At 40.9% G+C, this 19,563-nt stretch overlaps 1 protein-coding gene and 1 pseudogene across 1 annotated transcript in view; one reads left to right on the top strand and one right to left on the bottom strand.

Moving 5' to 3' along the window:
- The window catches only part of LOC101699555 (uncharacterized), an 80,010-nt gene extending 65,678 nt beyond the window's left edge, over positions 1 to 14,332 (bottom strand). Inside the window, exon 1 of the mRNA XM_087199611.1 lies at positions 14,210 to 14,332. Within this exon, the coding sequence (XP_087055737.1) occupies positions 14,210 to 14,212 (3 nt within the window). The 5' untranslated portion in view covers positions 14,213 to 14,332. The remainder of the gene's footprint in view (positions 1 to 14,209) is intronic.
- Positions 1,387 to 2,719, top strand: LOC101700168 (telomeric repeat-binding factor 2-interacting protein 1 pseudogene; annotated as a pseudogene).
- Positions 14,333 to 19,563: the final 5,231 nt, after the last annotated feature.

Here is a 19,563-nt window from a genome sequence, read left to right as displayed (position 1 = left end):
CAGAGTATTCCACCCCTCTACAACAGAGTATATATTCTTTTCAACAAAACAATGGTATTTTTTACAAAATAGACCAAATACTTGTCCACAAAGCCTGCTTAATATAAGAAATAGAAATGACCCTATGCATACACAGACCATTGTGCAATGAAAATAGAAAAGAACAACAGAATAAATGTTGGAGGTGAAAGCTCCAGCAAAATTAACAATATACTCATAAATACCTGGGTCACAGAAGAACTCAAAGAAGAAAGTTAAAGTTTTCTGAAAGGTAACGACAATGATGGCAAAACTCATCAAAAAACTGGAACACCATGAAAATAGTTTTAAGCAAAATTCATTGCAATCCATGCTCATATTAGGAAAACAGAGCAAGCTCAAATAGACAACCTTATGAGAAATCTTAAGATACCTGAGGAAAAAAAAACCAGGCACAAACAGAAATTAAGGAGAGATTATAAAGATGAGAGTAGAAATCAATGAAATTGATACTAAAGAAAAAAAAATTTAAAAAGAATGAACCGGAGTTGATTCTTTGAAAGAAAAAATAAAAAAGCCCTTCACCAGACTTAACAAGAGAATGTGAGAAAACTCACATCAGTGCAAATGGAAATAAAAAATTTGGGGCCGGGGATTTAGCTCAGTGGCACTGCACCTGCCTTGCAAGTGCAAGGTCCTCAGTTTGATCCCCAGTACAAAAAAAAAAAGAAAAAGAAATAAAAAATATGAGCCGAGTGTGCAGCCTGTAATTTCAGCACTCAGGAGGCTGAGACAGGAGGCTTACCTCAAGTTCGAGGCTAGCCTGGGCTGTATAGTAAGTTCAAGGCCCAATTGAACTACATAGTGAGACCTTGTCTCAAAAGAAAAAGTAAAACAACTCAAAAAAGAAATTAAAAGTGTAAAATCACAACAGACACTGGAAATCAAGAAGATAACTACTTCAAAAAATTATATTCCAACAAATTAAGAAAATTTGAAGAAATGGGACAGATTTCTAGACATACACAAACAACCAAAACAAACGTATGAAGACATAAAAATGCCTAACAATCCAAAATCAAGCAATGAAATTGACAAAGTAATAAAAAATTAACTAACTACAAAAACCACAGGACCTGATGGAATCACTGCTGAATTCTACAAAACTTTTAAGGATGTCATATTACCAATACTCCCCAAGGTCTTCAAAGAAACTGAAAGGGATAAAGTGCTCCCAAACATTTATGGAAGCCAGTATCACCCTGTTTCCAAAACAAAATAAAGACCTAACTGAAAAACAAATCCATAGGCCAATCTCATTAATGAACATAGATTTAAAAATCCTCAACAGGGGCTCCGCTAGGAAGCGCTCGGCAGAGGGCGGCTGTTGTGGTGCCGGGCGTCAGGATGGCGGAGGCGTTGGATGTGGGCAAAGACCCCAAAGGGCCCACTCATTCCTCCACTGTTCGTGAGGGCAGACCGGAGCCCTCTGTCCTTCTACGTGCAGCCCAGCCCGATCAAGCGCTGGCTGTCGACGGTGATCCTCCATGGCGGTGGCACCGTGTGCTGGGTGCAGGAGCCCGGGGCAGTGCTGCTGGCCCAGCCCGGGGAAGTGCTGGCCGAGACCTCGGGAGACTTCATCTCCACACGGTACATCCTGGACTGCGTGGAGCGCAAGGAGAGGCTGGAGCTGGAAGACTATTGGCTGGGGGCGGCCTCGGTGGGGGAACAGGCTCTGGAGACCAAGCCCGGGGCCTCAGGCGAGGGCGCCGCAGAGAGTCCCAGCCTCAGTCCCGCCTTCACGGACGCAGACGACGTGGCCATCCTGACCTACGTGAAGGAACATGCCCGCTCACCCAGCTCGGTCCCGGGCAACGCTCTGTGGAAAGCGATGGAAAAGGGCGGGCTCACACAGCACTCATAGCAGTCCATGAAAGACCGCTACCTCAAGCACCTGCCGGGCCAGGAGCACAAGTACCTGCTGGGGGACGCGCCCGTGAGCCCCTCTTCGCAGAAGCTCAAGAGGAAGGTGGAGCAGGACCCGGAGGCTGCGGACAGTGGGGAACCACAAAATAAGAGAACTCCAGACTTGCCTGAAGAAGAATGTGGGAAGGAAGAGAGGGGGGAAAATGAAACTATCAAAAAAAATACTTGTAGAAAGCACCCAGGACTTTGAGGAAGTTGTGGTGAATGAGAGCTCTGATTTTGAAATACATATAACTATGTGTGATGATGATCCTCCCACACCAGAAGACTCAGAAACAGCCTGATGAGGAGGAAGAAGAAAAACTTTCGTCACCAGAGGTGGGAGCTGCCATTAAGATTATCCAGTAATTAATGGAAAACTTTAACTTGGATCTATCAACAGTTACACAGGCCTTCCTAAAAAATAGTGGTGAGTTGGAAGCTACTTCCTCCTTTTTAGAGTGTGGTCGGAGAGCAGATGGATACCCCATTTGGTCCGGGCAAGATGGCTTAGATTTGCAAAAAGATGATGAAGCTACCAGAGATGCATTAGTCAAAAAATTTGGTGCTCAGAATGTAGCTCGGAGGATTGAATTCCGAAAGAAATAATTAACAAGATAATGAGAAAAGGAAAAATCCTGGCAGATAAACAGTTGTGACCACTGATCTTTAGAAAGCTCTTACATTGAAATTGACACTTATCTTCTGACCAATGCGTTATCATTCTGTGAGTCTCAGATTTTGTAGCCAAACAGAGTTATGTAGGAGAATAAAAGTCAAAGAAGTTGGATATATTTAGAGTTGTCCTTAACAAGTATCATTCTGTTTCTAGGGGGATTTTCCCCTTTGGTACTGGGGATTAAACTCAGGACCTTGCGCTTTCGAGTCAGGCGGTGGCACCACTGAGCTAAATCCCTGGGCAATCATTGTGTTTATGAAAGAAAAATCTGAACCAGAGAAATTGATCTACTAGATAGTAATCCTTTGCTGGAATGGAAGCCCTGCTGATTTAGAGGCAGGAGCTTAATGACAGAGTAAAAGGAGGAAAATTAGGAGGTATAGGTCTTTTCACACAGCATGAGTAAAGAACCTCTTGTCCTTTGCCAGAAGTTTGTCTAGTTTATGGTAGATTCAAAACCAAGAATCTAGAAGTATGTTAATTTGTAATTATAAGGCCTTGAACATGGCCTGTCCCAAACCATCCCATTTCCCAGTGAGCTCTGGATTTCTAGAGTGCTTTGAAAATCTCATATTTGCTTTGCTAACTTAGTATTTGGGGACCCTGTTCTTTAGCTATTGTTTTCTTGGAGCCTTTCTCAGTCAAGTCTCTAGCATGTGCTTCTTTTTCTTTTTTTTTTTTTTGGTACTGGGTATCAAACTCAGGTCCTTGTGCTTATGAGGCAGGCAATGGAATCGCTCGCTGAGCTAAATCCCTGGCTCCTAGTATGTGTTTCTTTACCTAACACTCAGTTTTGTTTCAAACACAGACAAAACTCTGGAGTCTCAAAAACTTTCTCTATTAATAGTAATGTCGTTTTAAAAAATTTATTGACCACAGCTTTGTGCTAAAAATTGTGTTAGACTTATTCATGGATTGGTTCTTTGTTGTGTTGTTTTCACTATTGAAAATAAACAGAACTTTGAATATAAAAAAAAAATCCTCAATGGGATATTAGCAAACAGAATGCAGCTCGTTATCAAAAAGATCATAGATTCTAATCAAGGAGGTTTTATCCCAGAGTTGCAAGGATGGCTCAACATATGTAAGTCAATAAATGTAATTCATCACATAAACACAAGGTCAAAAACCATATGATCAATATCAATAGGTGCAGAAAAGTCCTTTGACAAACTTCAACACCTCTTCATTATAAAAACCTTGAAAAGAGATAAACCATACTGGAGTATGATTAAAAGTTATTTATGACACACCAATAGCCAGACTCAAACTAAACGGGAAAAACTAAAAGGATTCTCACTAAAATTAGGAACAAGACAAGGACATCCACTATCACTTCTTCTATTCAACATAATACTCAAAACATTAGCCAGAGCAATCAACCAAGAAAAAGAAAGAAAAGGGATACACATAGGCAAAGAAGAACTCAAATTATCATTATTTACAGATGATATGATACTCTATATAGAAAACCCATAGAACCCCACCAAGAAACAAATTCTTAGAATAACAAAGTTCAGCAATGGAGCAAGATACAAGATCAACATACAAAAATCATCAGCATTTGTGTACACCAATAATAAACAGGATGAAAAGGAAATTATGAACAAAAATGCTATCCACAGTAGATTCAAGAAGAATGAAATACCTAAGAATTAACCTAAGGAAGTGAAAGACTTCTACATACAAAACTATGGTACTCTCAGGAAGGAGATTGAGGACACATCAGAAAATGGAAAGGTGTTTCCTGTGCCTTGATAGGCAGATTCAACATTATCAAAATGGACATACTCCCAAAACTCTTACACAGATTCAATACAGTATATGGCAAAATACCAACAACATACTTTACAGATCTTGAAGAAACAACCCTAAGGTTCATATGGAAACAGAAGAGACCCAGAAGAGGCAAAGCAGTTTTGGGAAACAAGAGTAAAGTAGGAGGCATGGCAATACCTGACTTAAAGCTATATTACAAAGCAATAGTGATTGAAAAAAAATGGCATGGTACTGGCACAAAAATAGATATGTGGATCAATGGAACAGAATCAAGGATACAGAAACTTCTCTAGACACATTCAGCTAATTGATCTTCAACCAAGGGACCAAAAGCATATGTTGGAGGAAAGACAGCCTATTCAACATGTGGTGTTTGCAAAACTGGTTATCTGTGTGCAGAAGATTGTAACTGGATCATTATCTCTCACCATACACTAAATTGAAATCTAAATAAATCAAAGATCTAAATATTAAAACAAACATTAAATCTACTGGAAGATAAGGAATAGAGAAAACACTGGAAGACATAGATGTAGGAAAGGATTTTCTAAACAGAACCTCAATTGCACAGGAAAGAATGAGAAGAATTAACAAAGACTAAAAGGCCTCTATACAGCAAAAGAATCTATAGGGAGAGTGAAAAGAGAGCATACAGAATGGGGAAAAAAATTTTTCCTAGTTACTCCTCAAATAGAGGAATAATATTAGGAACATACATAGAATAGGAAAAAAACCCCACTTAAATTTAATGATCTAGTCAAGAAATGGGCAACAGAAAAGAACAGATGCTTCACAGAGGACAAAACACAAATGGTCAACAAATGTATTTTAAAAATGCTCAATATCTCTGGCCATTAGAAAAATGCAAAATAAAACAAAGCTAAGATTCCAACTTACTCCAGAAAGAATGACAATCGTTAAGAAATCAAACAATAAGAAATGCCGGTGAGGCTGTGGTGAAAATGAACCCTCCTTCATTTTTAAGGCAAATGTAAACTACTACAATCATTATAGAAGTCAGTATGGACATTTCTCAAAGAACTAAAATTAGAAATTTCATATGACTTAGCTCTCTCCCTTTTACATATCTTCCCCCAAAGAGCTTAAAACATCATACTACAGTGATACATGCACACCAATATTTACTGCAGCATAACTCATAATAGCTAAATCCTAGAAACAGCCTGTATACCAACTAACAAATTATTGGATAAAGAGAATGTTGTATCTGTATTTAACTGCATACAATTCTGCTGTAAAGAATGACAGATCTGAGACATTTGTAGGAAAATAGATGCACCTAGAAAATATTCTATTGAGTGAAATAAACCAGACCCAGAAGCTTAAATACTATATGCTGTCTCTCAGTTGAGGGAGGCAAAGTACAAACAATGAGAATAATAATGATGGACAGAAGGGTATTAGATGATAGATCTCTTGCAATAGGGAAGTAGTCCAAGGGAGAAATGTTTGAGGGGTGAGGAACAGGGAAAAGGGAAATAAGCAGAATAAAGATGTTCCATGTACAAGAATCTAATAATATCAATTAATGTATAGATAATATGACATTACATGAGCTAAGATTAATAATACTTGTAAGAATGAAAATTGGCATAGTGGAATTGGAAGAAATGGGGGAGGAAATTAAAAAAAAAAGAAATATGGTGTGGTACACAATCACTCCCCATAATATTGTAAACTACATGAATTGCAAAGACATATTAAAAACAAAAAAAGATACAATGGTGAAATTTTAGATTTTTTTTTTGGTACCAGGGATCAAACTCAGGACCTTGCACTTGTGAGGCAGGCACTGGAACCACTGAGCTAAATCCCTGGCCCCAATGGAGAAATTTTAGACTGTACACAGAAGAAATAGTATTGTAACAAGCACTGAAAAATGGAACTTTATTATTTCCTTTTGGTTTTTTTGACAGGGTCTTGTTATATAGCCTAGCTTGGCCTCCAACTCGAAGTAATCCTCCGGCTTGTCTCCATACTCCTGGGATTGCAGATGTGCACCACCATGTCCGGCCTGAAATAGGTCATTAAAAGGTTTTTTTCCCCTTAGAGACAGTGATTTCCTAAGACCTAGGACATACACAGCTTCCCCATCTCTCCTCAGCCCAGATGAAAAAGAAAACATGCAGATGATTACACCAGGACGCCTGGGGCCTGGTTTCCTTTCCCAAGAGGATGAGCTAAGGACAGCTGGAAGGGATGAAGCCAGTGTGCAGATTTGCATTACCTCTCCGTACTCCCTGCACACTGTTCCTTAAACTAAACTACCTTTGCCCACACTTAAATGGAGAGATGGTGATTTGAGCAAGAGCGGCCACTCCACCTCCTCACTGCTAGCTTTCAGCAAATCATTTTTTATTCTTAACCAAATATGGACTCCTTTGATCTGTTCACTGGCCAGCAGGTGAAAAATGAACATATGCGCTTAAGAGATCAGTAACTGTTTCTTAATAATTCTATGTTAATAAAAAACTTTTTGTGAATTACTCTTTCACCTATTTAGCAATTATTGTCTCAGCATTCACTATGGTGATACAGTAAAATGAGACCAATGTATTAAGTCCTTAAGCCAGAATTTAGTCACTAATAGTTGTTTGTTTAGCACTGATTACAGGAAAGTGAAAATGCATTTGGTGCAGTTACAGTCAGGCACAAATGATCAAGCTTCTCATAGTGTGCATGTTCTAGGAAATATCTGAATTGAGTTGTTATATAAAACATTTGTTTTGATAGTATTTCTCAATTGATTATTGAAAACTACAGTAATACCTTGTGTTACAAATGCTTCTCTTTGCAAACAATTTGGTTCATACACAAAAGCATGTGACAAAAATCTGGATCCATTAGCAAATTGCACATCCCATGACAAACACGATAGGGCTGGATGAGCTGGAACTATAGAGATGAGCCACACTCTGGATTGAATGGAGTCCTTTATTATAAGCCAGCTGACGGAGAATGGTTCACACCAGAAAAGTTCTCAACAAAGGAAAGGCAATTTGCAGGGTCCTTTTAAGGGCTCTTCTATTTGGGGAGGGCTCAGGGAGTCAGGGAGCACAAGCAGAATTTCACAGGAGCAAAACTTTGCAAAGTCATTAGGGTTCAGGGGCAGTTTCACACAGTTTAATCAAAACAAAGTATCAGGGCCAGGGATTTAGCTCAGTGGTTCCGTCGCTTGCCTTGCAAGCGCAAGGACCCGAGTTCGATCCCTGGTATCAAAAAAAAAAACCCAAAGTATCGCACAGGTTGGGGGTCTTCTGTTTACAAGGCAGTAAAGATGACACAACTGCAGAATGCTCTACCAAAAGGTCACAAAGATAACATATATGCAGGGGATCCCAAAGGCGGGGGGGGGGGCACCACCCAGAATCACATAACTTTACACAAATGGAGTCAGGTTGGCTATCACAGCCATCTTCCCCATACAAACACAAATGCATCCATCTTTCCCAAATTTGAAAAATTAAGTTCATAAAACAAGGTACCACTATATACTGCTTCACATTTGTAATACTGGTTTTTACTCTAGACATCTTATTTCATGTTCTTTATAAAATGAGATCAGGCATTCGGCATGCCTGTAATCCCAGCACTTGGGAAATTAAAGGAAGTGCATTGCCTCAAATTCCATTGTGTGCTAAAGGGCAGTCTGAACTACATATAGTGAGCCCTTCTCAAAAAACTGAAAATAAATGAAATTTTAAAAAATGAATGCAGCAAGGATAGTGCTACACACATGGAAACAGCATATTGGAAATATATAGCAAGGGGATTACAATTTCAAGGTCAAAATGAGCAATTCAGCAGGACTTTGTATTGTTAGGCAACCAGCATAAAACAAACACATATGTGAAATGTCCCTGGATTTCACGTAGTAAGTCGCAGAACTTCACTGAGAAGTAGAAATAGTTAAATCGATAATACACAGGTAGATATTGTAGTTCCAAATTTTAACTAACTTCAGAAATGCAAAGAGTAGATGATTGATTCTAAGTCACTTAATAATATTCATGCACTAGGTGTTAGATATATTTAGACCATACCAAAAAAGTGTTTCCAAACAGACAAGTTTTACAAAACTTTTGTTAGAACATATGTAATCATCATTACTACCTTTAAATACAGTCTCAATTGTAATACAGAAAAATTAGAAGTTGTAGAGAGTGAATAGGTTTACAAATCCCATTTGATTTCATTTCTCAGTGCCAGGTAGGGGAAGGGACTCCAGGGCCTCAGTGTTCGTAAGCATGTGCTCTACAACTGAACTATATTTAGTTCACTCATGTATTCCCGATGCAAAACTCCTTTTTTGATTATCTCGTTTCAAATATAAGTCAGAAAACTAAGTTTGATATATTTAGAATCAAGTGACAATTTAAAAATATTTTCAAAGTTTGAAATAAGAAAACATTCAGTTAAATATAGTTTTCAGAAATACGTTTAGCAAAACAGTTCAAGAGAAAAACACAACCATTAATACAACTGAAATCAATAATATGAAAAATATGAATAACATAGGGAGTAACAACAAAGCAAGTGTAACAGCAAATCTCACTTTGAAAATGAGAAATATTTGCAAAGACCATTGATATTTTAATTTCTGACAAAGAGTGACCCATTTTGATCCTATTGATAAGAATCTGGAATGCTGGGATTAAACGTCCATACCTCTGTACCTGGCAGATTGAGGATATTTTAAGATTAAAAGTATAACTAAAATATCAATTAATGAACTTTAGAGTGCAGATATAAATTCTTAGTAACATGTAAATTTTAAAATACGGTATATGAATGAGAGGCCTTGTGTGGCATCCAACAAGTTGGCAAGCAACTCAAGGGGCAAACAAAATATTTCTTCATAACTTCATCTCCCAATGGGATTACAGGTGCTTCTATGAAACTTTGAGACATAGACCAACATATGTATATACACCAATTCCCCATGGAATGTATATTTAATATACTTAAGTACATAAAATATATACTAATGCAACCATTATACTAAAAAAAGGTAGTGTAATACTCCATCAAGTTAGTGTAATTTTTACTTGACACCAAGCAGCATGTTTACAAGAAAAGGGCGTAACGCCTATGAATGCAGATTTTCAAAGCCAGGATAAAACATTATAGTAAATTACAAGGATGATTAGAAAATAGCTTCTCATCTTGGCAGAAAGCTAAGTGGTAGCATGGGTCCCTAGCATATGTGATGCCCTAGGTGCAATATGAAGTACTACATACACACCAACACACAAAAACACATACACACATACATCCTCACACAGCAACAATATTATAACTAAGTGATGCTTGTATATTTTATCAAAGATTAGAATAGTTCAGGATCAAAAATATAAATCAAAAAAGAAAAACCTCATGTGATTATTTGAATCTTGGCATAAACATGTTTTCTAAATATTTCTATTTATTCTTTATTAAAGGTCTCTAATAAAAAGCCAAAATGGATTAACAACCAGATTCAGCAGATATACCAAAACTAACATATGGGACTCTAAATGAAGAAACTCTACATGAATTATTTTAGGATCAGAAATGAGTCAAGAACATTCACTATCTCTACTCTTCTGTCACACGAGACCAAAATTCATGTGTCATGTTATAATGCAAGGAAGAGAAATAAGTGACATAAGGATTGAAATGGAAGAGGCAAAATCATTATCCACAGATGAAGTTATCAAGATGTAACATCTTAGAACAATGACAAGATGTCTTTTCAGAGACCAACTAAAAAATATTACACTCCTCATAGTTTTAATATTCAGTAAAACTACATGAATACAGTATATCCAAAGGATTCCCAATCAGAAAATATAGTATAAAGGAATAGCTCTAGAATTGTTTTTTATCAAGGTCTGTATACACATAATAACTACAGAGAAATAGTCTTTAATTTAGGCTTGTTTAAGGATGGGGTTTTTGACTTACAAGTTAAAAAAATGATTTGCTATTAATAGAAGCAAAAGTGCAAGAAGGTACTTATGATGTGGATCATGAACACTGTAAGGAAGAAAGTATATTTTTAAGAACACATTTTATTAGAAGGTTGGACTTTTATCAATTTTTGCATAAACTTCTAATGTCAGCCTTAAAAGAAGTTAACAGATGGACCATTCTGCTACTGGTGGTGGTAGTGTGGATGGTGTGTATTAGATTTTAAATTGCTACACACACTGTGCACTAGCAAGCGTGCTTCTGAGCATCAGTGGCATTTCCTCTAATCTGTTTTGAGGTCAACAAGAAAGAGAATGCTTCCAGTGCATTTATATCACCAATAGAACTTGAAAAGCCTGCTTTCCCAACAATTGTGGAAAAGGCAAATGAGGTGTTATGTTCCATACACATGTTTTCTCAAGTATGGAATCACCAGTGACTGAAAACCACTCACTTAGCAGCTGTAGTGGACACATAAACTCCTGGATGATATGGCACCCTTGTGAGATGAAAAAGACCCCACAAGATGACATTTTTCTAACTTTAACTGCATTACAAATACAAGCTCAGTGACACAAAAATCTCAATCTGTACTTGAACACGTTTTCTCCTTTTTTTTTTAAAGACAGGGTCTCGCTAAGTAGCCCAGGCTGAAAAACTGAAAAACTGGCTGAAACTCATGACAATCCTTTTGATTCAGCCTCCTGAGTGCTCGGATTACAGGCAGGTGCCACCATGCCAGGAGCTTTTTCCTCTTCTCCCCCTGACCCACTACCTTTCAGATTCTACTGGAGCAAAAACCCACAAAGGTCTCCACAGCTTGCTGTGCTATGATGACATACACTGGGGGTGTAGAGGCCAGAGCATGGGGGTGAGTGAACTGAAGCTGTGCTTTATCTCAGCTGTGGGAAGGCCATTCCCTCAGGCTTCTCCAGGATGCCAACAGGAGAGAGTTGCCCACAGAGCGTGGGGAATTCAGCAAAACTCAGGGGGAATTTCATGGACTGCAGACTCCAGCCCCATATGCAACACAGAAGAAATGCCCATGGTCATCTCTTACCCTGGAGTGATAAAAATCACTTCAAAGGAAAAAAGCCTGGAAGGTGCCCCATTGAGTTTGGAAGGTGACAGTTCTAGGCAGACATGAGTTCAGGCCATTAAAAAAAGGAAGAGGTAGTCAGAAAAGAGAAGATAGTAGAGTAGAAAGCCATATACTTTCTCCAAAATGGAGGCAGTAAGAATTATTCCCACTGGGCCTGTTAGCTCAGTGGTTCTACTGCCCGCCTCATAGTTGCAAGGTCCAGAGTTCAATTCCCGGTACCAAAAAAATAAAAAGAATTGTTCGCATAATCAGCATAAAATAGAAGTAGAAACGGAAGTGTTTTCTCTTTATCATTGTCCATGCTTGGTGTCTTGTGGTCAAACTGCTCAGCCCTGTGTCTGACAACTGACAATTTCTAACCTATTCCATTGTCCTCGTGAAACAAGTCAGACAGTATGACCAGTGTGGTGCACCTCTCTATAACACTAAAACAATAAATAACCAAATCAAACCAAAACCAGGAAACAAAAGCCACAGCACTGCTATTTTTTTTTTAATCAAAAAACTACTTGCACTGTATCCCAGTTCAGTTGCTGGGGAGAATGTGATTAATACAACACTCAACACAGTACACTGCCTGATAAGTTTCATATTCTACAAAGATGCACTGTACAAAGAGTTGAAGGAATGAGTCTACATACACATTCTGCCTGAGTTACCAAAGGAAACTATCTTGATCAACCCACAGGCTGTTCAAAATATAATGTATGGGAAATGCACCGAATATACATAATTTAGCAAACATTTTTAAGCCTTGCCTTCTTAAAACTGATAAACACACTTATATTGTCCTGTATTTGAGAAAATGTATGTAACACATAGCTTATTTCATAATAAAATACTAAATATCTCACGTAATTTATTGAATGTGCTGCACTGTAAATCACTGGATGTTTTCACTTGGTGTCCTGTCGCTGACAGGGACTCTGCTATTGCCCGGCATCTCGAGCAAGTATTATAGCAGAGACCACTAATGTGCAAACAGCATATAATTCAAAATAAAAGTAAATTTTCCATTGAGTACTTATCACTTTTTCCTTTATGCTTCAGTGCTGGACTGAATTCAGGGTCTTGCACATGTTAACAAGTTACTTTAGATTAGAGACACAGCCCCAGTGATTTTATGTTGATCTAGGTCTTGCTCCATTGTCCAGCCTGGACTTGCTATTGCAATAATCCTGCCTCAGTGCCCCAAGCGGCTGAGATGAAGGCTGGGCAGCACCATGCCCCACTGAAGTTCATTTAACCAAGCACAGTGATCCTGGATAATAGTGGTGATTAAGGTGTCATATGCCTGTCACCTCAGCACTCCAGGAGGCTGAGAAAACAGGATGAAGTTTGCTGCAGCCTGGGCCACATAGTGAGATCTGCTCTCAAAATTTTAAAAATATTAAAAGGTGGAGAATGTAGTTCAGAGAAAAAGGCCCAAGTTCAATTTTTTGTACAATAGAAATATCAACCAGATCTCAAATCTATTATACCCGAGAGAAATCCCTTTTTAGCATACTTAGAGGATGCTATCTAATTTTTAAGCCAGGCAAGTCAAATGGTTTCCTAATTTTCAGGTTTACATCAAAACAATTAGGGACAAGGGTACTGAGACACACTGGTGAGGAGGACACAGCAGAAAAAGATGAGTTGTAGACACTGATTTGCAAGCGCTGTAATATTGTAAATACTGGACTCAGGAACTTTCGTTGGGACAAAATTGAGAGAATTTAAGTCTCGATTGTAATTGGAATCTTCATCTCAGAGTGGAGTTGAAAATGCTATAGCCCAAGTGGCTGTTTACTGCTTTTCATTAGCAGGTGCTCACGTGTCTTGGGTTTTGATTCAATACTTGGAGTATTGATTCAATACTCAGGAAGCAGTGTCAGGATAGACACGTTGGAGGCAAACTTGACCTACACAGTAAGTTCAAGGCCAGCCTGAACTACATAGAAGCACTTTGTCTCAAGAAAACTGATTAGGTTACCTGATCAATAGTAAAGTAAGACATATTTATCTAAATTTTACTAAGTCTTCTTCCTTTGGGGCTTTTTTGTGGGGGGGTCATGTTGTTGTTCTTTGACTCAGGGTCTAAGTAGTTTAGGCTGGTCTTTGGTAGCCCAGGGTGGACTCCAACTCACAACGAACTTCTTGCGTCAGTCTTTGGAGTGCTGGGATTAACAGGTGTGACCAGCACGCCTGGCCATCCCTTCTTTTAATTCTCATGGCATTAATATTCACTGATTCTGAGTGTGGCAATGGGGGCATATATTGGAATTTTGGCAATTTACTATCATCACAGAGGACCGTGGTCTGAGGAAATAAGGTGTGGCTGAGACCCTATATCACAGACATTTATAAAACTGAGGTCCTGCAGGTCAGCCGGAGGGACGAATGAGACTAGGGAACCAGCACAGCACAGGTCCCCCAGGCTAACTCCCCACTGGAAGCAGGGTCTCCCCACAATTTCCACTCTTCGCGCACAGGTAGAGACGCAGCTGCGTTGCCCAACAGTGCACTCCAGGCTGGCGGGGTGGCTGTGGACAGACGGGGTGCTGGGCACACAGGGTAGACCTGCCTGAGGCACGGCGGGAAGGAGAGAGTATCCATGGCGCGGAGACCAGGAGGAGCTCTGATCGCAGCAGCGCGGAGGCGCCGGCGCCATTGCTGTTCCCACGGCTTCCGCCCAGGCCTCGCCCCCTCCCGTCCCGTCCTGAGTCAGGGCACTCGTCTCACAAACTCACCATTGTCGCTGGAGGGTCTCCCCGGGTGCTTCCCGCAGCCTGCAGCCAGTAGAAATCCTAAAGCAGGACAGCCTAGCCAGCTGGGGCGGCTCTCAGCACTGTGCTCAGGATCTGGGCTTTGGCGCCAGGAAACAGAACCCACCTCCAGGCCACCTGATTGGATAATTCATACAGCCCGCCCCTCAACTCTGATTGGCTCCTGCTCCATTGCCCGCCCTCTGAGCTAAGATTGACGACAGAAGCCAATCCTTACCAGTGTGAGTGCGACTCAGATGGGAGATTGTGTAACCCGGACACTTCGTGACCTGTTTGTCTCCCAGGATGCTGACCTGTCCTAGCCTGTGTCAGGCCTGCCCTAAATTAACAGGGAAAATAAATAGGCTGCTTTTAACAAATACCAGCAGCTGCCCAGTCAGTGAGATAAATGGACTAAAAAATATGGCTTACAACCCCCTGGAGCCCAAAAGTGCAGTAATTGTATACATATCTGTCCAGACCATCCTTGGGCAGCTAAGCCATAACTATGTCACCCCAGATTCCTTAGCCCCTTCAATACCTATATAAGACTAATTCTTTTCCCAGTTAATTGCTAATATCTCTCTCCCCTGGTGTTAGCCCATCCTCTCAGGGATGAAATCACTCCCAGCTAGCCACCACTATCTCTCCCTCCCCCTGCTAGCCCTTAGAATCCCCTGACCTTAGTCCCTGTCCCTGTTCACTCAAATAAACTTTTCTTTTTCTCACAACGGAGAGCCTGCCTTTTGTTGACAAGTGGATTCTTTACAACAGCCCACATTTCGGAAGAGTTTACTCCTGGCTTTGCAGAGCTGCTTCTCTCTTTTTGTTTTTAAGAGAGTCTTGCTATGTAATTTAGTTTGTTCTTGAACTCACTACATAGCTCAGGCTGCTCTAGAGCTGGCTGTGAACCTCCTGCTCCAGTCTCCCAGTGCTAGGGTAAACTGAGGAGCAAACTAGACCACTGAGTCAGACGAAGTTGAAGCCACAAGCAGAGTTCACTTTGAGGGTAGGTGTAAGCGGGCCAAAGGCGAGAGGACCACTGGCCCCAAGGGTGAGGCGAAAGGAAACTTTTGTAGGGAGAGTTGGGTAGGAGAGGTGGGAGTTCTCAGGGAGAGCAGAAAATTTTGAGACCTGGGGCTGATCTGTTGGGGTGCAGGATGTCTCTCGTGGTTGCTGGGCATCCAGCTTGCAGGCATTGCTGGGTGCAGTGGGCACATGTTCCTCTCCAACTCATGTTTTGGCTTCCTATTGTACATTTCTGGTAGGTGTGAAGAGCTTGGGGCAAAGGTGCTGTGAGATGTTTTCCTGTTCTGCCTAGGTTCGAGACCTGACACCCAGTGAGAGGTTTACAGTGATACACCACCATGCCTGGCTACTCCAGTCTTCTTACTGGACTCAGTGAGATCTTTGTGTGTTGCTTTTCCGAATGGGGTCACCAGTCTGCTAAGACAGTTCTAGTTAATTCACCATGGAGAAATCACTGTGAGAGAGTGTCTCAAATCCAGGCAATGCTAGGGCATTTCTACTTCTGTCTATGAGAAGTGTCTATTAACTTCTGTTGCAGAAATCTCGGAAAGAAATACACGGAGACACAGAATTCGGATAAAATAATAAAATTTCTTCTCGCGAGTGGGCGGGAATGCCAGAAACCGATCTGGTCAGTATCCGCGGGCCCTTTGTTCAGCGTTTCCCTTTTTATATCCTTTTTTAGCCATTATCTCATCCCTAGTGGTCTTTGATACGTAAATACAATTCCAGTTCCTATTTACAAGTCTCAGACATGAGAGAGGCCATATACATTGTAAATTCACTCTGGCATGGTAACTTTGTTAGGTTAATGAAGTTACCTGTTAGAGTCAGATAACTGTCAGTTTAAACAAGGAGTTATGGGAAAAGCAAATCTTAAAAGAACACGTTACTTATTTTGCTTCTACAACTACCTTAATGTTCAATCTATTGAGTTATCTAAAACTTTTCCGTATCATTTCAATTGCCCATTTTTATTTTGAGAGGCTCTAATTTTTTCATTTCTCTATTTAGTATATTATTGATATGAGTTCGCTGACTAAGGAATAGCTTGCAAAACTTTTCCCATTCTGTAATTGAAATAAATCAGACACAAAAGCTTAAATGCTGCATGGTTTACTTTATATAAAAAACCAAATATATAAATAAATTAAAAGGCAAAATAAAAGACAAATAATAAGAAACAAATATTTTGCAAAAGTTAAGGGCCAGGGATATAGCTCAGTGGTTTCACCGCCTGCCTCGCAAGAGCAAAATCCTGAGTTTGATCCCTTGTATCAAAAAAAAAGTAAAGAAAGGGAAATTGGAGATGGAGGGATGTGGGAGGGAAGCAAATAAAAAAAGAATTAAGGTGTTTTATGTACATGTATGAAGCACCATGATAAATGTTCCATTCAATTGATAAAAATCAATAACTAAAAAAATAAAAAGGTGAGAATAGGAAAAGATTGGCAGAGAGATAGATAATGACAGATGGAACTGAGAAAGTCACTAACAGGTATCCACATGAACACAAGTGCTGTTTTCTTTCAGAAAAGAAAAGAACACAGCAAAGTCACACACATTCTCACTACAGGAAGAAGGATCTGCAAACCTCAACAGGAATGTCCAGGAACTGGATGAGGAAGCACTGTTTTCACAAATTAGGAGAGCAAAGGCTTAGACAATGCATTCCTTCTGGAGTAATATAGAGTCTTAATATTGTTTTAATTTAAATTTCTCTAATGACCACTATGTTGAATATATTTTCATGTACTTACTGGCCATTTGAATCTCTTCTGAGCAATGTTAAGATCAGCATCCTGTAGGAACGATTTATTTTTAAAACTAGAAGGATAGGAGTGTTGTTGGGGGAGTGAGTTGGTCTGAGAAGTCCCTTGTTGAGTAGACTGGTAATTACAGACTTTAATCCTTTTAAATGTTTTAAGGCTAAAGGGTATTGGGGAACATTTGGAAATTGAGTGATATCTTTGAGAGAGATCTGAATGGGAGGGTGATGTTTAGCCACAGAAGGGGTGGAGGTGTCCCAGACTGAGGGGTTAATATAAAGCTCCCTAGGAGAGGGTGAAGTTAGATTAAGAGTTGAATCTGTCAGGGGGGCAGCCAGGAGCAGCAGAATACTGGTAGGGTCTGAATTGGCTGAGTGAAGGGTAAGTGAAGCCCTAAATTTAGTTAAAATATCTCTCCCCAAGATGGGGGTAGGGCAGCTAGGAATAACCAAGAAACTATGTGAAAATGTACTGCCCAGCAGAGAACAAGCTAGGGGTGGTGTACTTAGTGGGCTTGAGAGTATTCCCTGAACTCCCACAATAGTTACCGTGGAGGGACGTGGAGGGCCTGAGTACTGTGGTAAGGCCGAATAGGTAGCCCCCATATCAAGTAAAAATGAAATAGGCCTACCTGAGACACTGACAGTTACCCTGGGCTCATTGAGAGTGATGGCCATGGGGGCTGTAGATGACCCTGGGCACCGTCAATCCTCCGTCACCAGGCCAATGAGCTCTGACAGAGACATCTCCACACCTGCTGACTGGGTTTGAGGAGGGGATGGCCTCTTACCTCTTTGGCGAAGGGGACAGTCAACCTGCCAGTGACCCGTCTGCTTGCAGTCGGGACAAGGGCCAGGCGGTGGCTTGGGATTGGGACGTTCTCTAGCCCATTGTCCAGTCTGATTACACTTAAAACAGGCCCCAGGAGGCCCATCATGAGTAAACATCCTTTTGCAGGATGGTGGTTTACCCTGTAGGGCTGCTGCCAGCATCTGGTAATTGGCCACTTTTTGTTGTTTTGCTTGTTCCTCATGGTGATTGAACACCTTAAAAGCAACATTGAGGAGCTCAGTTTGTGTGGTCTGGGGGCCCTCCTCAACCCTTTTTAGTTTTCTCCTGATGTCAGAGGCAGACTGTGAAATAAAATGGGTGTTAATAACAATCATGCCTGCCTGAGAGGAGGGATCAATTTTGATATATTTTTGAAGAGCATCAGCCAACCTAGAAAGAAACTGTGCTGGATTTTCTTGGGGCCCCTGAGTTATTTCCCTAATTTTATCAAAATTAACTGTCTTTTGTGAAATTCTCTTTAAGCCTTCGCCGAGACAAAAAGTCATGTAGTCTTGGAGATCTCTGCCTGGGTCTCCATCCCGGTAAGTCCAATCAGGTTGAGTATCTGGCACTGCCTGGGTGCCCACTAGTTTAGTTGGATCTGTGGCATGAAAATCATCTGCTACTGCCTGGGCTGCCCTCTAGACCCTCTGGCATTCCTCTGGGGAGAGAGTAGTTGAAAGAATTGTATAAATATCTCACCAGGTCATATCATAAGACTGAGTAAGGTAGCAAAATTCTTTGATATAAACATCGGGATCAGAGAAAAAGGAGCCTAGGCATTTTTCAATTTGAGAAAGGTCAGAGAAAGAGAAGGGAACATGTACTCTAACAATGCCCTCAGTCCCGGCTACCTTTCAGAGGGGCATCTGTGTGGCCAGGGCTGATGGTGGAAGGGTGGGATAGCGAGAACAGGCCCGGGGTGGGGAGATGTGAGGTGGTGGGGATGGGGTAGGAGGAGGTAAAGGAGGGTCACAAGATGGCGGAGTAGGGTCACAAGATGGTGAGGGAGAGGAAGGAGACAAAGGAGAGGTACAAGATGGCAGAGGAGAAGAAGCATGGGACAAGGCAGAAGAAGAATTTGGGGGTTATAAGGTGGGGGAAGTGCTAGTGGTGAGTGATCAGCTGGATCAAATGAGTCAGAATCAGAAAGAATGGAATTGGGAAGGATGGATTGTGAAGCTTGGGCTAGGAGTACTTGAGAAGGAGAACAGGATTGACAGAGGGAGGGTCGAGAGCGTAGGTAGAAAAAGGCTTGTATGTAGGGGATTTCTGACCATTTGCCATTGCGCTGACAGAAGTTGTGTAAATTGCACAGTATATTAAAATCAAAAGTGCCATTTTCAGGCCACTGAAACCCATTATCTAATTTATACTGAGGCCAAACCTGATTACAATAGAAAACAAGTCTTTTTGGCTTAAAGTCTGGTCCCAACAATCTGAGGGGTTTAAGCTGTGCCAGGAGGCAGCCCAGAGGCATTGAGGGAAGGGGTTTGGATTGTTGGGCTCCCATGTAAGAATGGGTGAGGAGGAGGCAGCCCCCTGGGAGAAGGACAAAGGGGAGAAGTGTCCTTGTCTCCTTTGACAATCTCTGAGTGAGTCTCCCAGAGGGAGAGAATGAGAGGAGCCGGGCCAATGGGATGTCTCCCAGGGGCATGGTCCTGGGCCCAGTGGCCATGGGGGTTTCTCTGACCAAGCACTTGGATTTCT

The sequence above is a fragment of the Heterocephalus glaber genome, unplaced genomic scaffold (genome assembly GCF_053883595.1).
Source record: "Heterocephalus glaber isolate CG9 unplaced genomic scaffold, H.glaber_assembly_v1.0 deba00001724, whole genome shotgun sequence".
NCBI lineage: Eukaryota > Metazoa > Chordata > Mammalia > Rodentia > Bathyergidae > Heterocephalus > Heterocephalus glaber.
Note: the sequence above shows the minus strand (reverse complement) of the source record. Positions and strands in the feature narration are given on the sequence as shown.